This window comes from Melanostigma gelatinosum (genome assembly GCF_949748355.1).
Source record: "Melanostigma gelatinosum genome assembly, chromosome: 11".
In the NCBI taxonomy this organism is placed as follows: domain Eukaryota; kingdom Metazoa; phylum Chordata; class Actinopteri; order Perciformes; family Zoarcidae; genus Melanostigma; species Melanostigma gelatinosum.
In genome coordinates, this window is record NC_136644.1 from 23,788,536 (window position 1) to 23,802,067 (window position 13,532).

The 13,532-nt window shown below is 42.2% G+C and overlaps 3 protein-coding genes across 3 annotated transcripts; all 3 read right to left on the reverse strand.

Moving 5' to 3' along the window:
- Nucleotides 1–125: 125 nt before the first annotated feature.
- On the reverse strand, nucleotides 126–2,496 carry LOC306784833 (E3 ubiquitin-protein ligase TRIM21-like; the record flags this gene model as incomplete). The annotated part of the gene is made up of 1 exon (XM_079278976.1): nucleotides 126–2,496. The coding sequence occupies one exon, from the start codon at nucleotides 2,494–2,496 to the stop codon at nucleotides 850–852; it is 1,647 nt and encodes a 548-aa protein (XP_079135102.1). The 3' UTR covers nucleotides 126–849.
- A 1,714-nt stretch (nucleotides 2,497–4,210) lies between these two features.
- On the reverse strand, nucleotides 4,211–12,945 carry LOC306785068 (uncharacterized protein; the record flags this gene model as incomplete). Its single annotated transcript, XM_079279292.1, has 4 exons — nucleotides 12,842–12,945; nucleotides 10,915–12,558; nucleotides 6,083–6,184; nucleotides 4,211–5,863 (listed from the first exon to the last, which is right to left on the reverse strand). The coding sequence occupies exons 2-4, from the start codon at nucleotides 12,547–12,549 to the stop codon at nucleotides 4,211–4,213; spliced, it is 3,390 nt and encodes a 1,129-aa protein (XP_079135418.1). The 5' UTR covers nucleotides 12,550–12,558; nucleotides 12,842–12,945.
- LOC306784766 (E3 ubiquitin-protein ligase TRIM39-like) lies at nucleotides 6,780–9,197 on the reverse strand (the record flags this gene model as incomplete). The annotated part of the gene is made up of 1 exon (XM_079278875.1): nucleotides 6,780–9,197. One exon carries the CDS (start codon nucleotides 9,195–9,197, stop codon nucleotides 7,560–7,562), a length of 1,638 nt encoding a protein of 545 aa, XP_079135001.1. The 3' UTR covers nucleotides 6,780–7,559.
- Nucleotides 12,946–13,532: the final 587 nt, after the last annotated feature.

The following is a 13,532-nucleotide window of genomic DNA, read 5'->3' on the forward strand; positions in this document are numbered from 1 at the left end:
ATAAAAACTTCAACGGCTTCTTCTTCTGCACAGGATTTTACTGCAGTGATACTTTACAGCAGAGTCATTTCATTCATTACAAAACATGTTTTCATTCACGTTACAGCATCTGTTGTAGTCGCTGACATATATCAACCTTTTCTGTCTTTTAGGAACGAGGTTGAGGACTCAGTGCTGGACTAGGTCACTGGTATACAATAACCTGTCATGGAAACCTTTTAAAACCAACGTAATCTGGTAATTATAGTACTCACACACAGGCTGAACAGCCGTCCAACGTGCTTCATGAAAAACATTCAACAGAAAATAATGAAAGAACAGAAAAGCCAACTAAATGCTAATTAAAATCAATGTATATCAGTACCATTATATCCAAAGCCCAGGAATTTACATACAAAAATCAATATTATTCATCACTACATTGTTGATTATACCAGGAAACAAATCTATAAATGTGTCTTTAAGAAGCAACACCATAAACAAATAATCCACATTTTAACAGTGAACTCTTCCAGTTCATGTTCTCACTTCTTATGACACACTGAGTGACAGAATAACACAAAAGAGAAAGTAATGACCAATCACATCCAGATGAAAACAAGTTTACAGAAACATTTCCACTCAATATGTACATTTGTTACCATAAATGACAATACATCTTCATCCACCTGTCATTGTTTGTTTAGTTCTTATGTCTTTAATTGAATCACATCCTCGTGATGACTGTATGAAAACTTTGTCTGCTTTATATTTACTTTGTGGACATGATATATGGAAAGATTAATTCAATATGTGGATGTTTCACTGGCAACGCTTCATTGTTCTATTAGTTGTCGATCCCAAAAAAGATCAGACAGTTTGATTGACAGGACAGATGATCAGAGGGGCGGAGTTTTTAACACCATCATTATCACAAGGACAGAAGAATGGGAAGAGTTTCTCTTTGAAGGAGCAGCCAGTGAAGGAGTAGATAAGAGCTGCAGCATCTACGTCATAGAAGGAGACCAGATCCTCCTCATGATCCACAAACACCCCCACCTTCTGAGGCTGAGACTCCAGAGAGAGATGGACTGAAGGGTAAGCAGCAGCTCTGTACTCATTTCCATTTCTCAACCATATAGCCCAGTAACCATTCTGAGGACTCATTGTGATTTTTCCCTTCCTGTTGATCGACTCTCTGGCCACTCCTAAATTCCACGCAGTCTTTCCTTTAACTTGAACCTCAAAGTAAAATCTGCCAGAAAAGAAGCTCTGCTTTCCTAAAACAAAGTTGTAATTAGAAAATCTCTCTGGGTTGTTTGGTAGATTCTTCTTCACGTCACCATGTTTCACTTGTTTTCCATCAGCAGACAGGATGATATAAGGATTTGCTGTATCAGGATCAAGAGTCACATCCACTGCAAACTTCTGGATCCTCTTCAGCTCAGCTTCATCGAGCAGCTTCTTCATCTCTTTACTGAACGTCTCCTCCATCTGATGCAAAGCTCCCACCACGGTCCCATCATATGACGGTGGATGGACGCTGACCTCTGTCCAGTCCTTGGTGGGTGGTGGATGGTGGATGTTTGAGGACTGAACACTCTGGAGGAGATGGAGGTGGTCTTCAGAGAGTGAGAGCTGAACCACCTCAGTGCTTCTCTTCTTCAGCGCAGAGATTTCCTGTTCCAGCTCTTTGATGAAAGCTTCGGCCTGTTTTTCTTTTCTTTTCTGCTTCTCTTCTATTGTTTTGATGAGCTCATTCAGGCCTCTCTCAACAGACTCCTTCAGATCAGTGAAGACCTGAACACCTTCTGCTATCTCTCTGTCTGCATCTTCCTCACTGAGGTCGACTGAGTGTTTGATCTCCTGAATCTTCAGTCGCCTCTTCTGGATCATCTGCTGAATTTCAGCCTCTGTCTTCTTCAGCTCCACCTTCTTTCCTTCATATTCTTCTTTCAGAGGAACAAACTCGTGCATCTTATGATCTAGAACAGGACAAAGCATGCAGACACATGTCTGGTCGGTCTTACAGAACAGCTCCAGAGGTTTATCGTGCTTCGTACACATCCTGTCTTCCAGGTTCTCCACAGGGTCGATCAGCTGATGTCTTTTCAGACCTGACATTGTCAGATGAGGCTCCAGGTGAGTCTCACAGTAGGAGGCCAGACACACCAGGCAGGACTTCAGGGCCTTCAGTTTGGTTCCAGTGCAGACGTCACAGGGAACTTCTCCTGGTTTGGACTCGTGTTGCTCTGAGCTGCTGGTTTTCTGTTGAGCTGACTGTCTGAACTGAACAACCATCTCAGAGATGAAAGTGTTGATCCTCAAATCTGGTCTTGTGTTGAAAACCTCTTTACACATGGGACACTGGCATCTGTCACTAGTATTCCAGTGTTTATTAATGCAGTTTTTGCAGAAGTTGTGTCCACATGGTGTGCTGACTGGATCAGTGAACACATCCAGACAGATGGAGCACAGAAACTGATCTTCAGATGACAGATAGCTGGCAGCAGACATATCTACACACTGAGAACAAGAGAGAAAGCGTGACTAAAAACGACTTTAGTACATCATTAATAATTAGAGTTTTAGTTTCATTTGACTTAACTTCTTGTCAGTCTTCACTTAAGGCCATCTGACCAGTGTCATAATAGAATTAAAAGAGTGTAACTTCCTGTTTGATGAGAGCTGTGAGTTTTGTGTTAAAGCTATTGAAACACAGTAAATATTATCAGCTGCACTCACCAGTGTTTGTGTCAGTTGTTGAGAAAGTCCCGAAGAAGAAAGTGTAATATTTCTTTCGACAGAAACACAGAGACTTGTCTCGACTGCAGCTCTGCCTTCACTCTGACAAACACTAAGTTTCACTTCAGGAACGTGACGTTGAAGCTCCGCCTCTTACAGCAGCTCTGTTTGTGAGGCTGTTTCCTCCTTCAGGGTGTGACATGAGTTTAGTTACAGACATTTGGCAGAAGACGAGTTTATTATCACGGGAAACTATCAAGTCTTGTTTTATCTTCCTTTTCCTGCAGCCACCAGAACCCTTTTCACAAGAAGAAGTCAGTCCCACATGTAAAGATATATTTTGGGTCGGCAGGAAACAGAAGTCTCCTTACAGTCCTCTTCAGCTCTGCAGCAATCTTACTGTCAGTCCACAGTTCAGCTCACTGTTTGTCCTGTAATGTTGTAACCTTCTCTTATTGACATTAGTCACTAAATCAGACCAGGAAGTTGAGTCGCGTGCAGTCTGTTCATGCCTTTAACAAACGCTCCTCCCTGTGATGTGCGCTGTGCTGACATCTACTGGTCACAGGAGGGAACCACACCACACCTGTGAACACTTTGGTGATTTCATAGACAAGACTGCAGTTTCAAAATAAAAACTTCAACGGCTTCTTCTTCTTCTTCACAGGATTTTACTGCAGTGATACTTTACAGCAGTCATTTCATTCATTACAAAACATGTTTTCATTCACTTTACAGCATCTGTTGTAGTTGCTGACATATATCAACCTTTTCTGTCTTTTAGGAACGAGGTTGAGGACTCAGTGCTGGACTAGGTCACTGGTATGAAATAACCTGTCATGGAAACCTTTTAAAACCAACGTAATCTGGTAATTATAGTACTCACACACAGGCTGAACAGCCGTCCAACGTGCTTTATGTCAAACATTCAACAGAAAATAATGAAAGAACAGAAAAGCCAACGAAATGCTAATTAAAATCAATGTATATCAATCAGTACCATTATATCCAAAGCCCAGGAATTTACATACAAAAATCAATATTATTCATCACTACATTGTTGATTATACCAGTAAACAAATCTATAAATGTGTCTTTAAGAAGCAACACCATAAACAAATAATCCACATTTTAACAGTGAACTCTTCCAGTTCATGTTCTCACTTCTTATGACACACTGAGTGACAGAATAACACAAAAGAGAAAGTAATGACCAATCACATCCAGATGAAAACAAGTTTACAGAAACATTTCCACTCAATATGTACATTTGTTACCATAAATGATAATACATCTTCATCCACCTGTCATTGTTTGTTTAGTTCTTATGTCTTTAATTTAATCACATCCTCGTGATGACTGTATGAAAACTTTGTCTGCAATATATTTACTTTGTGGACATGATATATGGAAAGATTAATTCAATATGTGGATGTTTCACTGGCAACGCTTCATTGCTCAATTAGTTGCCGATCATAAAAAAAGATCAGACAGTTTGATTGACAGGACAGATGATCAGAGGGGCGGAGTTTTTACCACCATCATTACTACAAGGACAGAAGAATGGGAAGAGTTTCTCAGTGAAGGAGCAGCCAGTGAAGGAGTAGATAAGAGCTGCAGCATCTACGTCATAGAAGGAGACCAGACCCTCCTCATAATCCACAAACACCCCCACCTTCTGAGGCTGAGACTTCAGAGAGAGATGGACTGAAGGGTCAGCAGCAGCTATGTACTTATTTCCATTTCTCAACCATATGGCCCAGTAACTATTCTGAGGACTCATTGTGATGTGTCCCTTCCTGTTGATCGACTCTCTGGCCACTCCTAAATTCCACGCAGTCTTTCCTTTAACTTGAACCTCAAAGTAAAATCTGCCAGAAAAGAAGCTCTGCTTTCCTAAAACAAAGTTGAAAAAAGAAAATCTCTCTGGGTTGTTTGGGAGATTCTTCTTCACGTCACCATGTTTCACTTGTTTCCCATCAGCAGACAAGATGAGTTGAGGATGAGCTGTATCAGGATCAAGAGTCACATCCACTGCAAACTTCTGGATCCTCTTCAGCTCAGCTTCAGTAATCAGCTTCTTCATCTCTTTACTGAGCGTCTCCTCCAGCTGAACCACAGCTCTCCTCACAGTCCCCTCATATGATGGAGGAACACTGACCTTTGTCCAGTCCTTGGTGGGTGGTGGATGGTGGATGTTTGAGGACTGAACACTCTGGAGGAGATGGAGGTGGTCTTCAGAGAGTGAGAGCTGAACCACCTCAGTGCTTCTCTTCTTCAGCTCAGAGATTTCCTGTTCCAGCTCTTTGATGAAAGCTTCGGCCTGTTTCTCTGTTGTTTTCTTCTTCTCTTCTATTGTTTTGATGAGCTCATTCAGGCCTCTCTCAACAGACTCCTTCAGATCAGTGAAGACCTGAACACCTTCTGCTTTCTCTCTGTCTGCATCTTCCTCACTGAGGTCGACTGAGTGTTTGATCTCCTGAATCTTCAGTCGTCTCTTCTGGATCATCTGCTGAATTTCAGCCTCTGTCTTCTTCAGCTCCACCTTCTTTCCTTCATATTCTTCTTTCAGAGGAACAACATCATGCGTCTTGTGGTCTAGAACAGTGCAGAGCATGCAGACACATGTCTGGTCGGTCTTACAGAACAGCTCCAGAGGTTTATCGTGCTTCGTACACATCCTGTCTTCCAGGTTCTCCACAGGGTCGATCAGCTGATGTCTTTTCAGGCGTGAAGCTGTCAGATGAGGCTCCAGGTGAGTCTCACAGTAGGAGGCCAGACACACCAGGCAGGACTTCAGGGCCTTCAGTTTGGTTCCAGTGCAGACGTCACAGGGAACTTCTCCTGGTTTGGACTCTTGTTGCTCTGAGCTGCTGGTTTTCTGTTGAGCTGACTGTCTGAACTGAACAACCATCTCAGAGATGAAAGTGTTGATCCTCAAATCTGGTCTTGTGTTGAAAACCTCTTTACACATGGGACACTGGCATCTGTCAATAGTATTCCAGTGTTCATTGATGCAGTTTTTGCAGAAGTTGTGTCCACATGATGTGGTGACTGGATCAGTGAACACATCCAGACAGATGGAGCACAGGAACTGATCTTCAGATGACAGATTGCTGACAGCAGACATATCTACACACTGAGAACAAGAGAGAAAGCGTGACTAAAAACGACTTTAGTACATCATTAATAATTAGAGTTTTAGTTTCATTTGACTTAACTTCTTGTCTGTCTTCACTTGAGGCCATCTGACCAGTGTCATAATAGAATTAAAAGAGTGTAACTTCCTGTTTGATGAGAGCTGTGAGTTTTGTGTTAAAGCTATTGAAACACAGTAAATATTATCAGCTGCACTCACCAGTGTTTGTGTCAGTTGTTGAGAAAGTCCTGATGAACAAAGTGTAATATTTCTTTCGACAGAAACACAGAGACTTGTCTCGACTGCAGCTCTGCCTTCACTCTGACAAACACTAAGTTTCACTTCAGGAACGTGACGTTGAAGCTCCGCCTCTTACAGCAGCTCTGTTTGTGAGGCTGTTTCCTCCTTCAGGGTGTGACATGAGTTTAGTTACAGACATTTGGCAGAAGAGGAGTTTATTATCACGGGAAACTATTAAGTCTTGTTTTATCTTCCTTTTCCTGCAGCCACCAGAACCCTTTTCACAAGAAGAAGTCAGTCCCACATGTAAAGATATATTTTTGGGTCGGCAGGAAACAGAAGTCTCCTTACAGTCCTCTTCAGCTCTGCAGCAATCTTACTGTCAGTCCACAGTTCAGCTCACTGTTTGTCCTGTAATGTTGTAACCTTCTCTTATTGACATTAGTCACTAAATCGGACCAGGAAGTTGAGTCGCGTGCAGTCTGTTCATGCCTTTAACAAACGCTCCTCCCTGTGATGTGCGCTGTGCTGACATCTACTGGTCACAGGAGGGAACCACACCACACCTGTGAACACTTTGGTGATTTCATAGACAAGACTGCAGTTTCAAAATAAAAACTTCAACGGCTTCTTCTGCACAGGATTTTACTGCAGTGATACTTTACAGCAGAGTCATTTCATTCATTACAAAACATGTTTTCATTCACGTTACAGCATCTGTTGTAGTCGCTGACATATATCAACCTTTTCTGTCTTTTATGAACGAGGTTGAGGACTCAGTGCTGGACTAGGTCACTGGTATACAATAACCTGTCATGGAAACCTTTTAAAACCAACGTAATCTGGTAATTATAGTCCTCACACAGGCTGAACAGCCGTCCAACGTGCTTTATGAAAAACATTCAACAGAAAATAATGAAAGACCAGAAAAGCCAACGAAATGCTAATTAAAATCAATGTATATCAGTACCATTATATCCAAAGCCCAGGAATTTACATACAAAAATCTATATTATTCATCACTACATTGTTGATTATACCAGGAAACAAATCTATAAATGTGTCTTTAAGAAGCAACAACATAAACAAATAATCCACATTTTAACAGTGAACTCTTCCAGTTCATGTTCTCACTTCTTATGACACACTGAGTGACAGAATAACACAAAAGAGAAAGTAATGACCAATCACATCCAGATGAAACAAGTTTACACCAAACATTACCACTCAATATGTACATTTGTTACCATAAATGATAATACATCTTCATCCACCTGTCATTGTTTGTTTAGTTCTTATGTCTTTAATTGAATCACATCCTCGTGATGACTGTATGAAAACTTTGTCTGCTTTATATTTACTTTGTGGACATGATATATGGAAAGATTAATTCAATATGTGGATGTTTCACTGGCAACGCTTCATTGTTCGATTAGTTGCCGATCATAAAAAAAGATCAGACAGTTTGATTGACAGGACAGATGATCAGAGGGGCGGTGTTTTTACCACCAGCATTATCACAAGGACAGAAGTATGGGAATAGTTTCTCTTTGAAGGAGCAGCCAGTGAAGGAGTAGATAAGAGCTGCAGCATCTACGTCATAGAAGGAGACCAGACCCTCCTCATAATCCACAAACACCCCCACCTTCTGAGGCCGAGACTTCAGAGAGAGACGAACTAAAGGGTTAGCAAGAGCTTTGTACTCATTTCCATTCCTCAACCATATGGTCCAGTAACCATTCTTGGGGCTCAGTGTGATGTTTCCCTTCCTGTTGATCGACTCTCTGACCACTCCTAAATTCCAATCAGTCTTTCCATTAACTTGAACCTCAAAGTAAAATCTGCCAGAAGAAAAGCTTTTCTTTCCTAAGACAAAAACACAGTGAGAAAATCTCTCTGGGTTGTCTGGGAGATTCTTCTTCACATTACCATGTTTCACTTGTTTCCCATCAGCAGACAGGATGAGTTCAGGATGAGCTGTATCAGGATCAAGAGTCACATCCACTGCAAACTTCTGGATCCTCTTCAGCTCAGCTTCAAGCAGCTTCTTTATCTTTTTACTGAGCGTCTCCTCCAGCTGAACCACAGCTCTTCCCACAGTTGGCTCATATGATGATGGACGAACACTGACCTTTGTCCAGTCCTTGGTGGATGGAACAGCTTTCAGGTACGGGAAGCTTTGAAGAAGGTGGAGGTGGTCTTCAGAGAGTGAGACCTTCACCACCTCAGTGCTTCTCTTCTTCAGCTCAGAGATTTCCTGTTCCAGCTCTTTGATGAACGCTTCGGCCTGTTTCTCTGTTGTTTTCTGCTTCTCTTCTATTGTTTTGATGAGCTCATTCAGGCCTCTCTCAACAGACTCCTTCAGATCAGTGAAGACCTGAACACCTTCTGCTATCTCTCTGTCTGCATCTTCCTCACTGAGGTCGACTGAGTGTTTGATCTCCTGAATCTTCAGTCGTCTCTTCTGGATCATCTGCTGAATTTCAGCCTCTGTCTTCTTCAGCTCCACCTTCTTTCCTTCATATTCTTCTTTCAGAGGAACAACATCGTGCGTCTTGTGGTCTAGAACAGTGCAGAGCATGCAGACACATGTCTGGTCGGTCTTACAGAACAGCTCCAGAGGTTTATCGTGCTTCGTACACATCCTGTCTTCCAGGTTCTTCACAGGGTCGATCAGCTGATGTCTTTTCAGGCGTGAAGCTGTCAGATGAGGCTCCAGGTGAGTCTCACAGTAGGAGACCAGACACACCAGGCAGGACTTCAGGGCCTTCAGTTTGGTTCCAGTGCAGACGTCACAGGGAACTTCTCCTGGTTTGGACTCTTGTTGCTCTGAGCTGCTGGTTTTCTGTTGAGCTGACTGTCTGAACTGAGCAACCATCTCAGAGATGAAGGTGTTGATCCTCAAATCTGGTCTTGTGTTGAAAACCTCTTTACACATGGGACACTGGCATCTGTCACTAGTATTCCAGTGTTCATTGATGCAGTTTTTGCAGAAGTTGTGTCCACATGGTGTGCTGACTGGATCAGTGAACACATCCAGACAGATGGAGCACAGGAACTGATCTTCAGATGACAGATTGCTGGCAGCAGACATATCTACACACTGAGAACAAGAGAGAAAGCGTGACTAAAAACGACTTTAGTACATCATTAATAATTAGAGTTTTAGTTTCATTTGACTGAACTTCTTGTCAGTCGTCACTTGAGGCCATCTGACCAGTGTCATAATAGAATTAAAAGAGTGTAACTTCCTGTTTGATGAGAGCTGTGAGTTTTGTGTTAAAGCTGTTGAAACACAGTAAATATTATCAGCTGCACTCACCAGTGTTTGTGTCAGTTGTTGAGAAAGTCCCGACGAACAAAGTGTAATATTTCTTTCGACAGAAACACAGAGACTTGTCTCGACTGCAGCTCTGCCTTCACTCTGACAAACACTAAGTTTCACTTCAGGAACGTGACGTTGAAGCTCCGCCTCTTACAGCAGCTCTGTTTGTGAGGCTGTTTCCTCCTTCAGGGTGTGACATGAGTTTAGTTACAGACATTTGGCAGAAGACGAGTTTATTATCACGGGAAACTATTAAGTCTTTTTTTATCTTCCTTTTCCTGCAGCCACCAGAACCCTTTTCACAAGAAGAAGTCAGTCCCACATGTAAAGATATATTTTGGGTCGGCAGGAAACAGAAGTCTCCTTACAGTCCTCTTCAGCTCTGCAGCAATCTTACTGTCAGTCCACAGTTCAGCTCACTGTTTGTCCTGTAATGTTGTAACCTTCTCTTATTGACATTAGTCACTAAATCAGACCAGGAAGTTGAGTCGCGTGCAGTCTGTTCATGCCTTTAACAAACGCTCCTCCCTGTGATGTGCGCTGTGCTGACATCTACTGGTCACAGGAGGGAACCACACCACACCTGTGAACACTTTGGTGATTTCATAGACGAGACTGCAGTTTCAAAATAAAAACTTCAACGGCTTCTTCTTCTTCTGCACAGGATTTTACTGCAGTGATACTTTACAGCAGAGTCATTTCATTCATTACAAAACATGTTTTCATTCACGTTACAGCATCTGTTGTAGTCGCTGACATATATCAACCTTTTCTGTCTTTTAGGAACGAGGTTGAGGACTCAGTGCTGGACTAGGTCACTGGTATACAATAACCTGTCATGGAAACCTTTTAAAACCAACGTAATCTGGTAATTATAGTCCTCACACAGGCTGAACAGCCGTCCAACGTGCTTTATGAAAAACATTCAACAGAAAATAATGAAAGAACAGAAAAGCCAACGAAATGCTAATTAAAATCAATGTATATCAGTACCATTATATCCAAAGCCCAGGAATTTACATACAAAAATCTATATTATTCATCACTACATTGTTGATTATACCAGGAAACAAATCTATAAATGTGTCTTTAAGAAGCAACACCATAAACAAATAATCCACATTTTAACAGTGAACTCTTCCAGTTCATGTTCTCACTTCTTATGACGCACTGAGTGACAGAATAACACAAAAGAGAAAGTAATGACCAATCACATCCAGATGAAAACAAGTTTACACCAAACATTACCACTCAATATGTACATTTGTTACCATAAATGATAATACATCTTCATCCACCTGTCATTGTTTGTTTAGTTCTTATGTCTTTAATTGAATCACATCCTCGTGATGACTGTATGAAAACTTTGTCTGCAATATATTTACTTTGTGGACATGATATATGGAAAGATTAATTCAATATGTGGATGTTTCACTGGCAACGCTTCATTGTTCGATTAGTTGCCGATCATAAAAAAAGATCAGACAGTTTGATTGACAGGACGGATGATCAGAGGGGCGGTGTTTTTACCACCATCATTACTACAGGGACTGAAGAATGGGAAGAGTTTCTCTTTGAAGGAGCAGCCAGTGAAGGAGTAGATAAGAGCTGCAGCATCTACGTCATAGAAGGAGACCAGACCCTCCTCATAATCCACAAACACCCCCACCTTCTGAGGCTGAGACTCCAGAGAGAGTAGGACTGACGGGTCATCAAGAGCTTTGTACTCATTTCCATTCCTCAACCATATGGTCCAGTAACCATCCTCAGGTATCATTGTGATTAGGCCCTTCCTGTGGACCGACTTGCTGACCACTCCTAAATTCCATTTAGCCTTCCCTTTAACCTGAACCTCAAAGTAGAATCGGCCTGAGGAGACACTCTGCTTTCCTAAAACAAAATTATAATGAGAAAATCTCTCTGGGTTGTCGGGGAGATTTTTCTTCACATTACCATGTTTCACTTGTTTCCCATCGGCAGACAGGAGGAGTTCAGGATGAGCTGTATCAGGATCAAGAGTCACATCCACTGCAAACTTCTGGATCCTCTTCAGCTCAGCTTCATTGAACAGCTTCTTCATCTCTCCACTGAGCGTCTCCTCCAGCTGATGCAAAGCTCCCACCACGGTCCCCTCATATGACGGTGGATGGACGCTGACCTCTGTCCAGTCCTTGGTGGGTGGAGCAGCTTTCAGGTACGGGAAGCTTTGAAGGAGGTGAACGTGGTCTTCAGAGAGTGAGACCTTCACCACCTCAGTGCTTCTCTTCTTCAGCTCAGAGAGTTCCCGTTCCAGCTCTTTGATGAAAGCTTCGGCCTGCTTCTGTGTCGTTTTCTGCTTCTCTTCTATTGTTTTGATGAGATCGTTCAGGCCTCTATCAACAGACTTCTTCAGAGAAGTGAAGACCCGAACACTTTCTGCTACCTCCATGTGGGCATTTTCCTTAATACGCTTCACTGAGTTTTTAAACACCTGAATCTTCAGTTGTCTCTTCTGAATCATCTGCTGAATTTCAGCCTCTGTCTTCTTCAGCTCTGCCTTCTTTCCTTCATATTCTTCTTTCAGAGGAACAAACCTGTGCGTCTTGTGGTCTAAAGCAGGGCAGTGTGTGCAGACACATGTCTGGTCGGTCTTACAGAAGAGCTCCAGAGGTTTATCGTGCTTCGTACACATCCTGTCTTCCAGGTTCTTCACAGGGTCGATCAGCTGATGTCTTTTCAGGCGTGAAGCTGTCAGATGAGGCTCCAGGTGAGTCTCACAGTAGGAGGCCAGACACACCAGGCAGGACTTCAGGGCCTTCAGTTTGGTTCCAGTGCAGACGTCACAGGGAACTTCTCCTGGTTTGGACTCTTGTTGCTCTGAGCTGCTGGTTTTCTGTTGAGCTGACTGTCTGAACTGAGCAGCCATCTCAGAGAACAAAGTGTTGATCCTCAAATCCGGTCTTGTGGTGAAGGCCTCATTACACAATGGACACTGGCACTTGTAATTAGTGCTCCAGTGTTCATTAATGCAGTTTTTGCAGAAGTTGTGTCCACATGGTGTGCTGACTGGATCAGTGAACACATCCAGACAGATGGAGCATCGAAACTGATCTTCAGATAGCAGACAGCTGACAGCAGACATATCGACACACTGAGAACAAAAGTCAAAGTCTTATCAAATGTTTTGCTACACATGTCATTTTAATTTGTATAAAAATATTTTAAAGTATGATAACTGCCATATTAAAAAAAAAACATGTTATTGAATCCTATGTTCCCTTAACTAAGATTTTCATTGGACCAGTGTCAGTATGATATGAAAAAAAGAGTGTAGCTTCCTGTTTGCGTAGAGCTGCAAGTTTTGAAACACGGTAAATATTATCAGCTGCACTCACCAGTTTTGAAACACGGTAAATATTATCAGCTGCACTCACCAGTATTCGGGTCAGTTGTTGAGAAAGTCCTGACGAACTCAGTTTAATATTTCTTTCGACAGAGACTTGTCTCGACTGCAGCTCTGCTGTCACTCTGCGAACATAGGTTTCATTTATGGAATGTGACGTGGAAGCTCCGCCTCTTACAGCAGCGCTGTTATTGGAGGATGTGTTTCCTCCTTCAGGGTTAGACATGATTATAGTTACAGACATTTGGAGCAGGATAAGTTTAACCTATAGGGATATGTTTTACTTGTTTTATGTTCTTTTGTCTGTTGTGTGAGTTTATTGCAGCTACCACAAAAAAAAGGTCAAACCCACACCAAAATATATCTTCGGGTCAGCAAAGAACAGCAATCAACTACAGTCCTCCAGCTCTGCAACTATTTGACTGTCAGTTCACAGTCCAGCTCACTGTTTGTCCTGTAATGTTCAAAATGTCTCATTTAAATCCTGTTTTTTCTTGTTGTTAAATCAGAGGAGGAAGTTGAAAGTCTCCTCCCTAAATGGAGCTGTTGTCATCTCTGGTGGTCACAGGAGGGAATCACATCTGACTCATCTCGGAGAAGAACACACCAGTTTCAAAATAAAACGCTTCAGCATTACATTAATGCGCTTCATTATAACAGCTGCGTATCCAAAGATTATCGTCAGATGATCAGAATCAGCTTTATCAGCCAAGTATGTGTAG